At 26.3% G+C, this 16,260-nt stretch overlaps 1 protein-coding gene across 9 annotated transcripts in view; it reads left to right on the plus strand.

The window, feature by feature from the left end:
* LOC111677555 (protein bunched, class 2/F/G isoform) overlaps positions 1-16,260 on the plus strand; it is a 271,155-nt gene that overhangs the window by 102,695 nt on the left and 152,200 nt on the right. Inside the window, exon 3 of one of the 9 annotated variants that reach the window (XM_046945641.1) lies at positions 11,672-11,713. The exons of the other annotated variants lie outside the window; for them this stretch is intronic. Coding sequence (XP_046801597.1) covers positions 11,672-11,713 — 42 coding nt within the window. The remainder of the gene's footprint in view (positions 1-11,671; positions 11,714-16,260) is intronic. 9 annotated transcript variants of the gene reach the window in all.

Raw genomic sequence — 16,260 nt, forward strand, 5'->3', positions numbered from 1 at the left:
TAGATAGATAGATAGATAGATAGATAGATAGATAGATAGATAGATAGATAGATAGATAGATAGATAGATAGATAGATAGATAGATAGATAGATAAATAGATTGATAGACAGATAGATAGATAGACATTTAATCCACAAAACCATTTTATTCGCCTCAAAGTTCCTAGACCTCAAATATGAGAGGCAACAGAATCTAACAAAATTCATATTTCTTTTCGAAAATATTTCAAATAGAACCTGGTGACCCAGAAAACGTACAACATGCAACCAACATAAGTTGATTGCACCGCACAACACGATGATATGTTGTAAAAGGAAATGGAAATAAAAATATTTTCCCGCCACAAGCCATAAAACGAAAGAAAAATTTCAACAGTAGATAAAGCCTAGCTAAGCGTGCAGTTTTAGCAAGAGATTTTTCCTACCCAAAAGGAAAAGAAGACAAAAAAATATACAGAGAAAAAGGGATATACAAATAAACATACCAGTCTGAACTATATTCCAAAAGTAAACATGTTCTAGTATGGATGTGTTGTCAAACAGGAAATGCAACAACATTTGCATGTAACAGCAGGAAGGAGTTTTAATAGAAAAGTCTAGTTTGTTATGTTTCTTTTTGTAGGTTATCATTTAAAATTATGACAGAGTGAAAACAATAACAAACATACAAAACAAAATGTATAGCATATTTTTAGGAGGCTTTTGTTTTTAGAAATTAGTTGTTTACATTTGGGCGTTTTAAGGAATATTAAAAGGAAATGATTATTTGTACAAGAATTATAAAAACGGAAATAAACTAACATACCAAGCTTAATTCCTCTAAGTTTTCGTTTAGTTTTTTTTCAAAAGTCATTGACTTTTAAAATAAGTTTTTTTTATTCTTTAAATAATTAATTAATACATCTTTTAAATTTAAAGTGTTAATTAATCAATATATGTTTATTTTTTATTTACTGTCTTAATTTAACCTTTAACTTTTATTAAAATTTTCATTTCGTTTGATGTCTGGTTTTTTTAATTTTATGATAAATTACTTAGCATTTAGGAAAAAACAACTCTTTTAAGTTTAAACTATTAAATTCATCTTTTTTTTCTTATATGAAGTTTTAATTTCAGTTTGTAAAAGGAAGTTTCTATTTTTTAGTTTAAACTTAAAACTAGTTTTTTTTATTATAACCTTTTTTCTCTTAAATCTCTTAAAACTAAAATTCATGGTCAAATGTTTTATTTTATGTTTTTTTTTTTTTTTTTTGTCAAAAAGTTATATGTTTAACAACAAAGTACGTTTAAAAATTTATAATTATGTTTCTGTTTTTAGTAACTTTCACTTTTAATTAGTTTTCGTTTAAAAGTTAATGTTGGAGTTATATTTGATGTAATAAATGAAAAGTTTTGTACATTATTATATCAATTGATTGTTTGACCGATAGATTGTAAAATCGATAATTTGTTAGATCGATAGACTGTATGATCTATAAATTGGTAAATAGATTGTCAGACTGTTTGATCAATATATTGTTAGATCGATTGAATGTTAGATCGGTATATTGTTAGATCGATAGATTGTTAGATCGGCAGATTGTTAAATAGATAGATACTTAAATCGATAGATTGTTGGATCAAAAGATTGTTGATCAATGGATTGTTAGATATGTAGATTGTAAGTTCTATAGATTGTTAGATCGATAGATTGTTTGATTGTTAGATAGATGGATTGTTAGATCCATTTGTGATATCGTGAGATTGTTATATTGTGAGATTGTTATTTCGATAGATAGATAGATAGATAGATAGATAGATAGATAGATAGATAGATAGATAGATAGATAGATAGATAGATAGATAGATAGATAGATAAAGGGTACGTAACTGAATTTTGTCTCCTGTTATAAAATCTGTTAGAAAGAAACAGTGGGAAAGTTTTCCCTTGAACATCTTTTAGTCTATATGCCACAACTTGTCCTGTCCACCTAACATTTTCGTTCTCTAGGATATGCTTTGCTTAAGACAAGTAATGCAAACACATGAAATTTAACACAATCAAGGGCCAAATGGTCGAAAATCTTAAAATCTTCTAGTACCTTGCTAAGCACACCGGGTACGCTAGTATGATCAAAGACTTTAAATTTGTTATAAATAATCTTATTGCCGAATGAATTCTACTTCCTGTTTAACCAAAAAGAAAATTTTTGATCAAAAAAGAGAAACAGCAGCAAAATGATGATCACTGATCAACAAAACGTTAAAAAAATAAAACATTTTAAACTAAATTTTACACGATCACTAACCAAAGAAAGCAACACTACTACAAGTAAAGACTTACAATTATAACAAATTAAATTTAAAATTCGTAATACAATTTAATTTTATTTTTTATTTATTATAATTGTATTGATATGATAATTATTTCATTTGTTTACTTGTTGCTAACCTTTATTTTTAGACTATTTTTTTATTATACACCTTCTTTATACATTTTATTTAACGCTTTATTGGAAGTCTTTAAGTTTTTGCGTTTTGCATAAAAGAAATGAAATGAAAGAAATCAAAATTTATAAAATTAAATGATAAACGGTGAAAGTGATGTCATATTGCCAAAAATAGTATAAAAAAAGTTGACTTAGATTGGGTGTTTTTTTTCGCTTTAACATGGACTTTATATCTGGAGATAATGTTATAAAAGATAAAATAAATATAGGAAGGGGTTTTCGTACTCAAGGATTGATATCTAGACAGATATTTACAAGGACGAAACCGGCAGAGAATAGAGAGCGAACTAGTCCTGTAACTGGTTCTTTTTAGATAGAAAGTTCTTTTGGTGAAAATTCACATATTTTTTTAACTTCTTTTATTTAAATAAAACTCTTTAATATTTTTAATTTAAAATTGTATTTTTTTAATAAAAACAAAATATTTTATTTTTCTAAATTTTCTTTAACATAATATAATTTTTAATCTTACTAACTAATTTATATAAAAAAATCACAATTTTTATTTTAATATTTATTTTTAAGAATATATAATATTCTTTTTCAATACAAAATAACTTAAAATTATTTTTTTTTTTAATTTTAATTTTACATAATTTTAAAGTAAAAAAGTTAAAAGTTAATACTAAAACATGGCTATTATAAACAATTAACAATATTATAAATGTCAACATTTCCCTAATTGTTCCAGGGCTTTACAAGTTGTTGACTACAAAGGGAATGTTTTTTTTAGGTTTAGATTTTAAGAATTTTTTTGATCACCAGCAATTTATTAACATGAATTTCATATACATTTTATTTTTTCATTGTATTTCTTTTAATTATGTTGCTAGCAACATGTAGTTTAAACATGCCACTGGGAAAGTATCACATCAATTTTGTTTTCTTTTCCTACTCATTGATTTTCTACAAATTTTGGTGCTAGCAACATGTTTTAATTATTGCTTATTGGCAAACTTGTATTAGCAACATGTTGCTGAATATCATTGAACATGTAATCTTTAGTTAATTGTGTAAATTTTAAATTTTGTTGCAAACTTGTCACTGGGAATGTATTCCATTAACTTTGTTTTCTTTATCTACTCAATTGATTTGCTGTCTATTTTAACACTAGCAACATGTTTAAATTATTCTTTATTGACAAGCTTGTATTAGCAACATGTTGCTGAATATCATTGAACATAAATCCATGGTGAAGTATCATATCAACTTTGTTACCTTTTCCTACTCAATTGATTTTCTGCCCATTTTAACGCTAGCAATATGTTTAAATTATTGTTTTTTGGCAAACTTGTATTAGCAACATGTTGCTGAATATCAACTTTGTTTTCTTTAACTAATGATCGTTTTATAGACAACGTTGTACAATTTATGTTGACGGCAACATCTTATTTAAACAGATCACTGAAATAACTTAATATTCTTTAAAAAACATAGTTTTTTTTAAAGAAATTTATACAACTATATTGCTAGCAAGTTATTATAGCCCCACACTGTTGTAAACATGTTGCTAAACTTATTTACTTAAAACCCTAATAAATTAAAATGTTTATTTGATTTAAGTTTATCTGATTTTCTATAAACAGTTTTCAAAAATATCTTTCTCTCACTTTAAGATGATTATCCATGCTATCAACATGTTGCTGAATTTTAACAAACTTATATATATTAATGTAATTGATTACTTAATTTCTTTTTATAACAACATGTTGCTCAACCTTTTTTAACAAACATTCATGTTTTGCAATTCTTATATCTTTCTCTACATATTGCATATTTTGTATTATTATATAAAGAAAAGTAAATCCACATTTGCATAAAAGCTTAATTAAAAATTTCTTAATTGATTTATTTTATGTTTCATTGAGAAATATATTAAGTTTTGATTTATTTCCCCTTTACTTTCATTTAAATTATTTAACATGTTGCAGTTTGTTAAGCAAGATTTTGTTTATATTGTTATTGAATATGCAATGACGTTATCTATTTCTTTATTAATTAATTAACAACTAAATATCACTATTGTTAAGCTAAACCCTTTTAATAATATTTAAGGAAAACTTTGAATTTCTTAATATTTCTTCTTACATTTATGATTAACACTGTGTTTTTGTTTTTGTTGTTTCACTTAGTTCACCATGGTTGAAACTAAAGATGCAGCAACATGTTGCCATAGAAATCTAGGCATCACTAACATTTGTTTATAAGATGTGAAGGAATAGATGGAAAATTTAAAAAGCAATATACAACAATATGTTGCAAAATGATCTTAGACATCTCCTTAGGCTAGCAACATTTGTTTATAGTGGAAGAACACGTTAAATTTGGTAACAGCTGAATTATATTTTTGTCCTTATGGTGCCACTCAGAAGAAGATGTTAAAGTTGATTTTTATGTTGTTTTGGAATAAAACTGTTGACTTAACTACTGCAATAGGTTGCTGATTGTTTTGTTCAAGAATAAGAATGAGAAAATTATGTTGAAAAAACTCATTTTGTTTTTAACAACTAATAGCAACATTTTCATTTGCTTCAACATGTTGCTGAATAATTTACAAGGGTATAGCCATAATTTACGTTAAAGTATGTTGAAGATGTTTTTTAATGTTGCGATAAAACAATTGATTGTTGATGTTTAATTTTACAGCATTTTTTGTTGCAGCAACATGTTGCTGAATAGTTTGCAAGGCCACAGTAATAATTTTTGTTATTTGTGGGTTGAGGAACACGTTGAAGATGTTTTGTAACGTTGCGATGAAGCAATTGAGTTTACATTGTTTCATTTTATAGCATTTTTTGTTCTAATGTTGTTTTCAAACAGTTGACAAAAAATGTGCTTTTTTAGTATATTTGTGTATTTAAGCAACATGTTGCTAAATACTTATAATACATTTTGCAGCATTTGCTTTTAGTATGTGGAAAAACACGTTAGTATGACTTTATGTTGGATTAGGACAACCATATGTTTGATGTTACTTAAGTGTATTTGAAGCTACAGCAACATGTTGCCTAATGTTTTGTTCACCTTAGGATTGCTTGTAAATATGTTGAAAATGTTACAAGACTTTGTTTTGTTAATAAAGAGCATCTTTTCTCTTAATCTAAACGCATAGAGTTTCATTTCGTTATTAGTTTTAATTGTAAGTTCAGGCAACATACAGTAAAGACCAATCTTGTTGTTGTAACAGGCCAGCTATTCATAGAATCTTCTTTTAAATGATGCAGTTGCCACTAAATTGACAATGTTTAGTGTTGACGAAATGAACACGGTTGTGAACACCTTTTTTTGGGATTTACTTTACAGCAACATGTTGCTAACCTTTTTTAGCTTTTTCCTGCGTGAGTGTAATTATTTCCTTAGCAACATGTTGCTTTATATGAAACTTTAAAAAAACTCTTAGATATGGACTTTAAACTTTGTTATTTCCACTTCCAGTTATTATCAGCAACAACATCTTGCTTTTTAATTATTTATCTTGGCTCGTGCTTGGCTCGTTCGCCAAAGCACATTTTCTTCCAGCAACAACAACATGTATTTGTATATTTTAGCCATGTTTGATTTAAAAAAAATTCTATAACACTGTCATGGCATAAATTATGATTAAAACTAATGCCAACCAAGGGCAAATGAACATTAGACAGGCAACCTCAGTCATAATGGAAAAATGTTATTGTTGTCCTCTAACACACAAATGACAAAACTGTTGTGTGCAAACAGCCAGCCAATTAGACAGAGGTAAACAGGTCGTTGTAAAATATTAATGGGTAGGACCACCAGATGATGATGTTGTTGCTGTTGTTATAGATTTGTTGTCAAACATTTGTTTATGTTGTTTGGTTTGAAAATTTAAAGGTCACACAACTTGTTGCTGGAAAAACACTTCTTTACTCCCTGCAAAGACCACGTGCTGAAGTGGATATTATTTGTTTTATATTTTAACAAAATTCATTTGTTTTATTGAAACTTAATTAAACATTTTTGTTTAATTTTGTTAAAAAATATTTTTTATTTAATTATTTTTTTAATAATTTTTATATTTTTCTTTAATTAATATAATAACTTTTTTCTGAAGCAGTTTTAACAAAAAAAATTTTACTCGCTTTTATTACGCTGTCTAATACAAGACTGACACATACTTGATGTTTTTGACTTTTGTTAACTTGTTTTGTTTATTTTCTTTTCGTTTCGTTTTTCTTCTTCGTCTTCTTTGTGTTTGACTGACTCTCCTGGTTTTTTATATTATTCATACAGTTTTAGTAATATTTGTTTTTGTTTTGTTTTCTTTCATTTTTATTTTGCGTGATCAATTTTATTTGATTATAAACACCACTCAAACTCATTTTACCCTCGAATCACTTGCATAAGCTTGCTCATGAGCATAACAGCAAAACTCTCTCTCTCTCTTTCTTCCTCTTTGTGTGGAGTATTGTGATTTTGTTGTTGTTTTACTCAGGAAAACAAAATAAACTTTTTTGTTTACCTTTAATGTTTTTTTGTGTCTTTTTTTCTCTGTGGCCTCAGTTAGACTTTTAATCGCATAAAGCTTTAATAATAATATTTACCTGCTTTAACGTGTTATCAATCTTGTTTTTATTGTTGATTCTTCTTTGTGCTAGTGTTTGTTTTGTTGTTGTTATTTTTATTTACTTTATCTCCATATGGTTTTTGTTGATACCCTACTGTTGAAAGTGATGGTTTTTAGGGCATAAACAAGTTGGTTTTTCATTGTTTATTAAGTCAACATTGTTGCTTAATGCAAATGTTGCTAGAAATTATAATTGCTTAAAATAAGTTATACCTAAAACAGGGATGTTGAAATGTTGCTTATCAAATGTTTCACAACATTGTTTACAATGTGTTCTGAATGTAAACCAATACTAGGGGAAAGATTGAGCATCGAATCAAAAAATAGTAGAAGGGCAAGATTAGGTCTGGAGTATAATAGTTCCACAACACTTTTTTCTTAATAGTTTCTTGTTGGTGTTGCAACATGTTGCCGAGTGTTTTTATTATGGAATATTAGGCTTTCGTTGGTTGTTTTTTGTGCAAGTTTACAGTTATCAAGTTGTAAGTAGCTGTTGATTTTAGCAAACATTGCAACATGTTGCTGAGCATTGCTATTGTAGAATTTAAAACTTGTTCAGCTTAATATTCTCGAATTTTTTCGTTTAGTTGCACTCAGTAAAATTTCAAAAAATTACTGATTTACTGTCTTCAATTTATCAACAATGTATCTTCTTAAAGATACATGGTTAAATTTTATTCATTTGTATTGAACTCCTTTGCTTAATGTTGTTGTAGCAGATCTGTTGTAATTTTAGAAGTAAGATCAATGTAGTTGAAAGCCTAGATCCTAAATTGTTGCTGTTGTGAATCTCTTTACAGCAACAAGTTGCTATACACCCGTATTCATTTTAGGTTTATTACCCACATTTTTCATACAAAATTCCTGCAATAAACAATCAATAACTTTATTAAGCAGTTATGAATATGGGGATAGATTTTTCTCTTCATTATACCACTCTAGCATTGTATAATTTACAGCAACATGTTGCTAACCTTATATAGTTGTAACTTTATTTTGCTCGACGATGAAAGGCATTCCGTTCGTTTAGTTTTTTTTTAATTTCTGATAAGTAGATCTGTTGATCGCCTTTTTGTAGCGATTCACTTATTAGCAACATGTTGCTAGACTCTATATAAAACATTGTACCTTTGATTTCTTGACTACAACAACATGTTGCAAAACTTGAACATTATCAAGTTCTAAACAGAACTGTGTAACATATATCGATTTTTTACCATCGATTCTGACGTAAGCTAACATGTTGCTGAACTTTGCTATAGCTTACGTCATAATCGATTTGGATCATGTTCGTAAAGCAAAATATTTCATGTTTAGGTATTTGCATTAATTAGAATTTAAAACCAAAAAACATTTGAAAATTGTTAACAATTTCTGATTTTTAAAAATTTATAAAAAATAGAAAATAATCAAAAAATTGGATTCGATTTGTAGGTTGAGAAGTTTAATATATTACAAATATAATAAAATATAAAACCTTGAAAAGGATATACAAATAAATATTATTTTCTCAATAACGTTGAAGTTAACACATTTTGACTTATAGCCGAAATTAAAAAAATTTATAATTTTTTTAAAATTCGTAAAAAATTTAAAATGTTTAAAAATTAAAACTTTTACATAGACATCATAAAACTAAATATGTTGCAAATAAAAGGAGATATACTTTTTCAAAATCGGTATATAAATTATAATTTTATAGACTATATAATAAAATTAATAAATTTAGTTAGAAATTTTATATGAAAAATAATTTTTGATTTTTAAAAATTTATAAAAAATTTTTTAAAGAAGAAAATTTTAATGTTATTTTAAAAACTGGTAATTTAATAACTTGCAATTAAATCAAAATTTATTTGATTAAAATCGCTTTATTATTTTGGATTTTTTGAGCAATTTAATGCAGATACTTTTTTAATGCAAAAATTTAGTAATAGTTAGTTTTCAAAAATATTTTTAAAAATCTAAAACCCATTAAATTTTAGATTTTATAATCATAATAAATTATTTGAATTTTATTAAAATTTTTACATTAATAACAACTATTTTTAAAATTGATTAAAAATATTAAATTTGTAATTTAAAAAGAAAATCTCAATTTTCGTGTTTAAGTTGTAATTGCCTTTTATAGCGTTTCTTTTAATAAATTTAATTTAAATGTATTATTTTTTATCTGTTTAATATTTATTATCTAGAATTTTTTTTTTTTTGTAATTTTTTATTCCAGTTTTTTTTATAACATTAACACTTACTCATTGTGTAGTTTTGTGATATTTGCCCTTTTAAATATTTATATTTTATTTATTTTTCTATACATAAATTATAACTTAAATTGATTTAAATTTAAATATATTAATTCTTTTGTCTTTCAAAACAATATATGACAAAAAACAAACAATAATCATCAATGCCTGCTGGCCACGAGTAGTCAGTTTGTCCCTCAATCAGTCAGTCACTGACTAACTATAATCAAGTGATTTTAACTTTTTAATCAATTCTACTTGCATATTTAATCATAAACAAACAAACAAAAAAAAGTAATTTATAAATATTCCAGTTTATAATAAAACTAACTTGTAATCATATCTAGACTTTGATTCTAGTCATTAATTAAAAGAATAAAAGATTGATTTCTGTTACAGGTTTTAAAATGGAAAATTACTCTAGTAGTTCTAGTTTTTTCTTATTCCATATTTTATTTGTAATCTAAAATACGTTTTTAAATTGCATTTAATTAGCATTAACACATATTTCATTATTTAGTATTTAATTAAAGTTGAATATAAAGTACATAGAGCGAAATATAAATACACAAAAGTCTGGCATTAAATTGATACCAAACAGTTTATAATAATTTTTCAATAACATTCGTTGTCAAAGTATATACATACACACGACAACATTATGCAATGTTGACAACGCAACGTTGTCATTTAACATTTAGACAACAAATATGTATAAAATTTAGATTTCAACAACGAATTGTTGCAATGTTAACAACGTTACGTTTTTCAATATTCAAAAACTTAATTTTATGGATGTAATTCTTAAGATTTTTCCGATCAATGTTAGAGTTTTACCTGTCCTCTATCCACATGCACTACATTCGTCTGAAACCAATCGCACGTCTACTCATAATACGTACCGTCATACTAACCTTAGCATTCTGCTCACCATTTCATTATTTCAAGAGCCTTCTGGAATTCTCTCACCTATAGTTATACCCTACAACACCATAGTGTAAAGGGTATCATATCGTTTGTGCTGATGTATGTAACACACACCTTTTGTTCGTCTGTCCGTCCGTCTGCATGTATGTCTGTGTGTCGCACGTTACATGTCGCAATTTTATAGATAATTTGATGACCGCTATTGAAGGACTTTTGCGTTCATCAGGTTAATTACTTTGAGCTCCCTTCCCTTTAAAGTTGATACATTCGCAATTTCGTTGCTAATTATTCTCGAGTAAACTAGTACCGATATGATGTAAACCTTTCCTCTGGGAGTAGTCCGCTATTGCTCGGACTACTGCCTGGATGCTTAAAGTATTATTATGTAAACGGTGGCATATTTCTGTTTTTAGGTCTTCAATATAGAACCACATTCCCATTTTGTAACCCAATATAGAGCATTTGTGTAGCAACAGATTCCTGCTGGTATCTGTTCTCATTTTCCGCTTTACCAAGACATTCTAATGGGATTAGCGTTTAAGTGTCTGTTGTGCGAACAGTTCGATGATTGTGTATAACTTTCTAATGTGTTCAGTATATAGAACACCCAGGCCCACCTTATCTCCCAATTTAGAGCCGTTCGTTTAGCAACGAATTCCTGTTGGTATCTGATCTAAGGTTTCGCTTCCAATTGGTATATAAAAGTATAAGGCCTAGTATACAAAATCCCAGGCCTACTTTGCCCCCCAATTTAGCCATTCGTGTTGCAATGGATGCCTGCTGGTATTTGCTCCTATGTTTTAAAGTTTCTGACATATTCTGTGTCTGGTATAACCTTCCAATGTGTCCAGTATATAGAACTCCAGGCCCACTTTGTCCTCCAATTTAGAGCCATCAGTGTATCAACGAATTTCTGCTAGTATTTGCTGTAATGTTCCGCTTGGCCAAAACATTCTATCTGGGATCAGTGTTTCATAATTGTGTCTTGTATGCGATTAGTCCGATAATTTTGTATAACCTTCCAATGTGTCCACTATATCAAAATCCAAGTCCACTTTTTCCTCCAATTTAGAGCCATTCGTTTAGCAAGAGGTTTCTTTTGGTATTTACTTTAATGTTTAGCTTGACTAAGACAACAATCTATCTGGAATCAGCGTTTCAAAGTTTCCGACATATTCTATTTCTAATATGCGTTCAGACACGTTCGATGATTGTGTGTTCAGTATATATTAAAGACGTAGTAGTTTGATATTATATTACCAGCATTTTGCTTCATAAGCTAGATTGAAATTTTCTTAATTTTATCTCTTTTTTTCTACTTTTGTTAAGAACTTTTACTTTAATTTTTCTTAATTTCCTTTACCAATTATTAACCCTTTTACTAACCAACTTTTCCCTTTTTTCTCTCATTTCTTTCATTTATACAGGTATGTCCTTTATAGTTTATTTAATATTTCGATATCACAACGGTAAGTGTCAAAATTCAATTTACAATTTACTAAGTTTACTTTAGTTAATTTATCTAATAAATTAGTTTAAACTAAATTAGTTATAATTGACTAGACTTTAAGTAAACTATGGCGGTTTCCTGTACATGTCCTGTGTATTCTCTAAATTCACACATATCCAGCAAAAACTTTCAATTGAAAAGGGGTTGCTTAGACAATAGCATTTGAAGTCATTATTGTTGGCAGGAACTAACCACTTTCAATTACAAATAGGTAGTTAGGTAAGTACTTACTATGAGCGTCTGTAAATGGGAAATTAAAGAAGTAGTTACATTTATTCTTAGTTTTCACAAATAAATTTCGTGAATGTTAAAAACAAAGTTCGAAAAGTATTCACATATTGTATTATTTGTAAGTTATTACTTCACTCATTCTAAGTAATGCAATGTAGTCGTTGAAATGTAAGTTGTTGTCATTACCATGGTTTTGCTGGGTACTTATTTTCTTTGTAATTTAAACAAATAGAAATAAAATGGCGTGTAATTGATATTAAACACATACAAAGTTTACACACACATACATAATACTATAATTGTAATTAATTGCAGAGGAAAAAACGTACCAGCTAACAAATAAGTCACTGACATTCCTTTCAAAAGAGTCCTTGAAAATATTTATTAATTTTTGTTGTTTATTTTTTTACACTGGACATTAGGAATTAATACATATTAAAGCATATCCCAAACACTATTTAACAGATTTCGATAAATTAAAACTTAAAAAATTCTATAGAGAATAAGCTTTATAAAAATTAACTTAAAATTTTTAATTATTTAATTTTTTTAAAAATTTACAAAAAACTTAAGATGAAGAAGAATTTTATCTGATTGGATGGAATCTTAAAGCTTAAGATTTTATCAATATATTTAAATATATTTTATAAAAATCGGTGGAAAAATCACGATTTTATTAACATTTAAGTGATGTTAACACAATTTTTTATATAAACGAAATTGAAAAATTTTTATTTTTCAAAAATTCATTAAAAATTGAAAACGATCAAGAATTCTTCTTAATTGGATGTGATCGTAAAACTTAACATGTTAAAAATAAAAATAATCATAATTTTTCAAAATCGATGAATAAATCAAGATTTTTTTAACAATTAAGTGATGTTAGCACAATTTTCTATATAATCGAAATTGAAAAATTTTTATTTCTTAAAAATTTATAAAAAATTGAAAACGATTAAGAAATCTTTTTGATTGGACAAGACCATAAAGCTTGAGATTTTAGAAGCAAAATAAGTTAAAATGTTTAAAAATATTGTAATATATAAAGCTTTTATTAACAATTAAGTGATTTTATCACAATTTACATATGAACAAAATTGAAAAATTCATTAAGAATCGAAAACGATCCATAATTCTTCCGGATTGAATACGATCGTAAAGGTTAAGATGTTACAAATATATTAAAATATATTTCATTAAAATCGATGCAAAAATCCAGATTTTATTAACAATTACGTGATGCTTATACATTTTGGCATATGAATAAATTTGAAAAATTTTATTTTTCAAAAATTCATAAAAAATCAAAAACGATCGAGAATTTTCCCTCATTGGATGAAATCGTAAAGTTTAAAATGTTGCTAAATAAAAAGAGTTTTATTTTATAAATATTTATACAAAAATAATGATTTTATGCAAAAATATTGATTTTAATAAAATTTGACAGAAAAGTAAAACTGAAAAATTTTTTATTTTCAAAAATTTATAAAAAAATCAAAATCATAAAAAATTTTAAATTTTATTACTGTATCATAAAGCTTAATATATTACAAATAAAATAAAGTATATCTTATTAAAATCGGAGCAAAAATATTGATTTTATGCAAAGTTTAATGTTAATATAAAATTTTTTCATATAAACGAAATAGAAAAAAAAATGTTTTTCAAAATTTGTAAAAAACTCTAGAAAGATTTGAAATATTTTTTTAATATAATAAATCGTGAACCCAGCTATGTTGCAAATAAAATAAGACTTATTTTATTAAAATCGGTCTATAAATAATCAAGTTTTAAACAATTTTATAAAATTAACAAATTTCAAAAAAAAGTTTTCTTTTTATTTCTGGAATTAAATTCCTTTACAAAGTTTCAAAATTATCTACTAAATCCTGTTCCTTAGATATTCTGTTGCCCAGTGTTATATTGTTCTTAACGGAAAGAATCTACTACAATAAACTATTGATGTTTTCTTCGTTTCTTTTTTTGTTTCCTGTGTGGTTCAGCTCTGCATGTGTTTAATTTTCAATTTTCCATTTTATTTTTGTTCTTTTTTTATTTCTGCCTTAGAATATTCAATAGACTAATTAATGAGCCGAGAGTAAGAGTCCTTATAACAAAATGGATTTCAATAGGCTAATTGTAAATGAACTTTAGAGGCAGCAGAGACAAAATTGTATTTATAGTTTTCTTTTTTAACTTATAACAGATTGTAAATCAAAGTTAAAATTTACAACAGACAAATAATTTTTCTATTGATATTTTAATTATTATTAAAAAAATTTTGATTTTTTTAAGAAAATGTATATAGAGAAGCAAAAAAATACAAAATATTTGCCTTTTTTAAAACTTTGTAAATTTATATCCTTTTTTGTATAATGGCAATTCAAGACTTAGAAATTTGAACGCATAAAACGACAATATATGCTTCTTGATAATTCAGGATATTGAAAATGTTGCATTTTGTTGTAAAAAATACCATTAAGGGGCAATTTGAGGGCAAAAAATGTAAAGTATTTGCATATTACTTCTTTTTGGAGGGTAGTTTGAGGGAAAAAATTTAAACTCTTTACATTTTTGTAAAAATAATGCATTATCTGAACAATTCAAGTATTTCAAAATGTTGCCCTAACACAAAATGTAATTTAAGGGTAAAACTGAAAATCGCCTGTTTCTCATAAAAGGTAATTTTAGTGCCAAAATACCCTTAACTTAACCTATACGCAATTGAAATCCTAAAAATGTTTTCATATGTTTCAAAATCAATTGCAATTTCAGCATTTCGAAAGGTAGTTTGAGGGCAATAATGCAATATATTTGCATTCTTATAAAAGTACTGCATTATCTAAACAATTCAAGTAATTCAAAATGTTGCCCTTATACAAAATGTTATTGAAGGGCATAACTGAATATTGCCTGTTACTCATAAAATGCAATTTTAGTGCAAAAATATCTTTAACTTAATCGATACGCAATTGAAATCCTTAAAAATGTTCTCATATTTTTGAAAATCAATTTCAATTTCTGCTTTCCTTTTTAATTACTCTAGTTCTTTTAAAATTAAATAAATATTTGCCCCCTTTTTTATTTATTTATAAAAATTTATGACAATTTACTTAGTAATTAGTTTCGACATTTTAAATGTATTTTCTAATTCTAATATTGCAGTTAAGTGGTTGTTTTCATTTCTTTTATTTTTCAAACATAGAAATGTTAAATATTTAACTACAAAGTCCTTTTACACAGGAAAAACACAATACATTTGACATTGATCATGTTTTTTTTTACTAGAATTACAATATTCATTGTTGTTTAGAAGGACATGTTTTTATAAACATTTCTGGCATACAAATTTTTAAAAATAAAAAATGCATATGCTTTTAGAAAAAAAAATAATGTACAAATATAACATTTATGACAATAACAGAATTATTATTTTCAATACATATTATTTTGTTTTTGTATAATTTAATCTTAAATCTGTATTGACAGCAAAAATACTAAAAGTTTCTTTAATCATATATTTTTAAACATTCTCATCGTTATTACAGTTGTATTATTCCTAGTTGTCCTATTTTCTTATTCCTTCTCCCTCTTTCTCTCTCTCTCTCTTTTCCCCCGCTTTCTAGCAGTCTAAACAAACCTACATTTGTTGTAAATAGTTCATTTCCTTTTTACTAAAATTACCAACTAAATCATACAATTTTTTATTTAAAAATAATTCTATAGTTGTGTATGTATGTGTTTGTCTGTAAAGCCTTATAAATATTTTTTAATAAAATTCTTTATTCTGCTCAATTGAATTGTTAAGTTAAGTATTCCTTTCGTATTTATTTCAAATGTGTACTGTTGTTTATGTGTGTGAGTTTACTTGCAGACATTTTATTTCCGTTTAACTTAAGGCGCATGTCCAGTTATGGCGTCTAGAGTATTGGTGCCATTTTTTTGTTTGTTGAGTTTTGTTTATTTAGGGATTTTATAAAAGTGGGAGAGAGAGATAGAGAGAGTGTGTGTAATAAAAATAAACATTACAATCGATTTAAGCTAAAAATGGAAATTTTGAAATTTTGGACAAAAAAAGGACAATAAGCTGTTTAATAGTCCAGACTATAAACTGTTCTATAGTCCAGACTATAGACTATTGTATAGTCCAGACTATAGACTATTCTATAGTCCAGACTATAGACTATTCTATAGTCCAGACTATAGACTAATCTATAGTCCAGACTATTGACTATTCTATAGTCCAGACTATTGACTATTCTATAGTCCAGACTA

Source organism: Lucilia cuprina, chromosome 2 (genome assembly GCF_022045245.1).
Source record: "Lucilia cuprina isolate Lc7/37 chromosome 2, ASM2204524v1, whole genome shotgun sequence".
In the NCBI taxonomy this organism is placed as follows: Eukaryota; Metazoa; Arthropoda; class Insecta; order Diptera; family Calliphoridae; genus Lucilia; species Lucilia cuprina.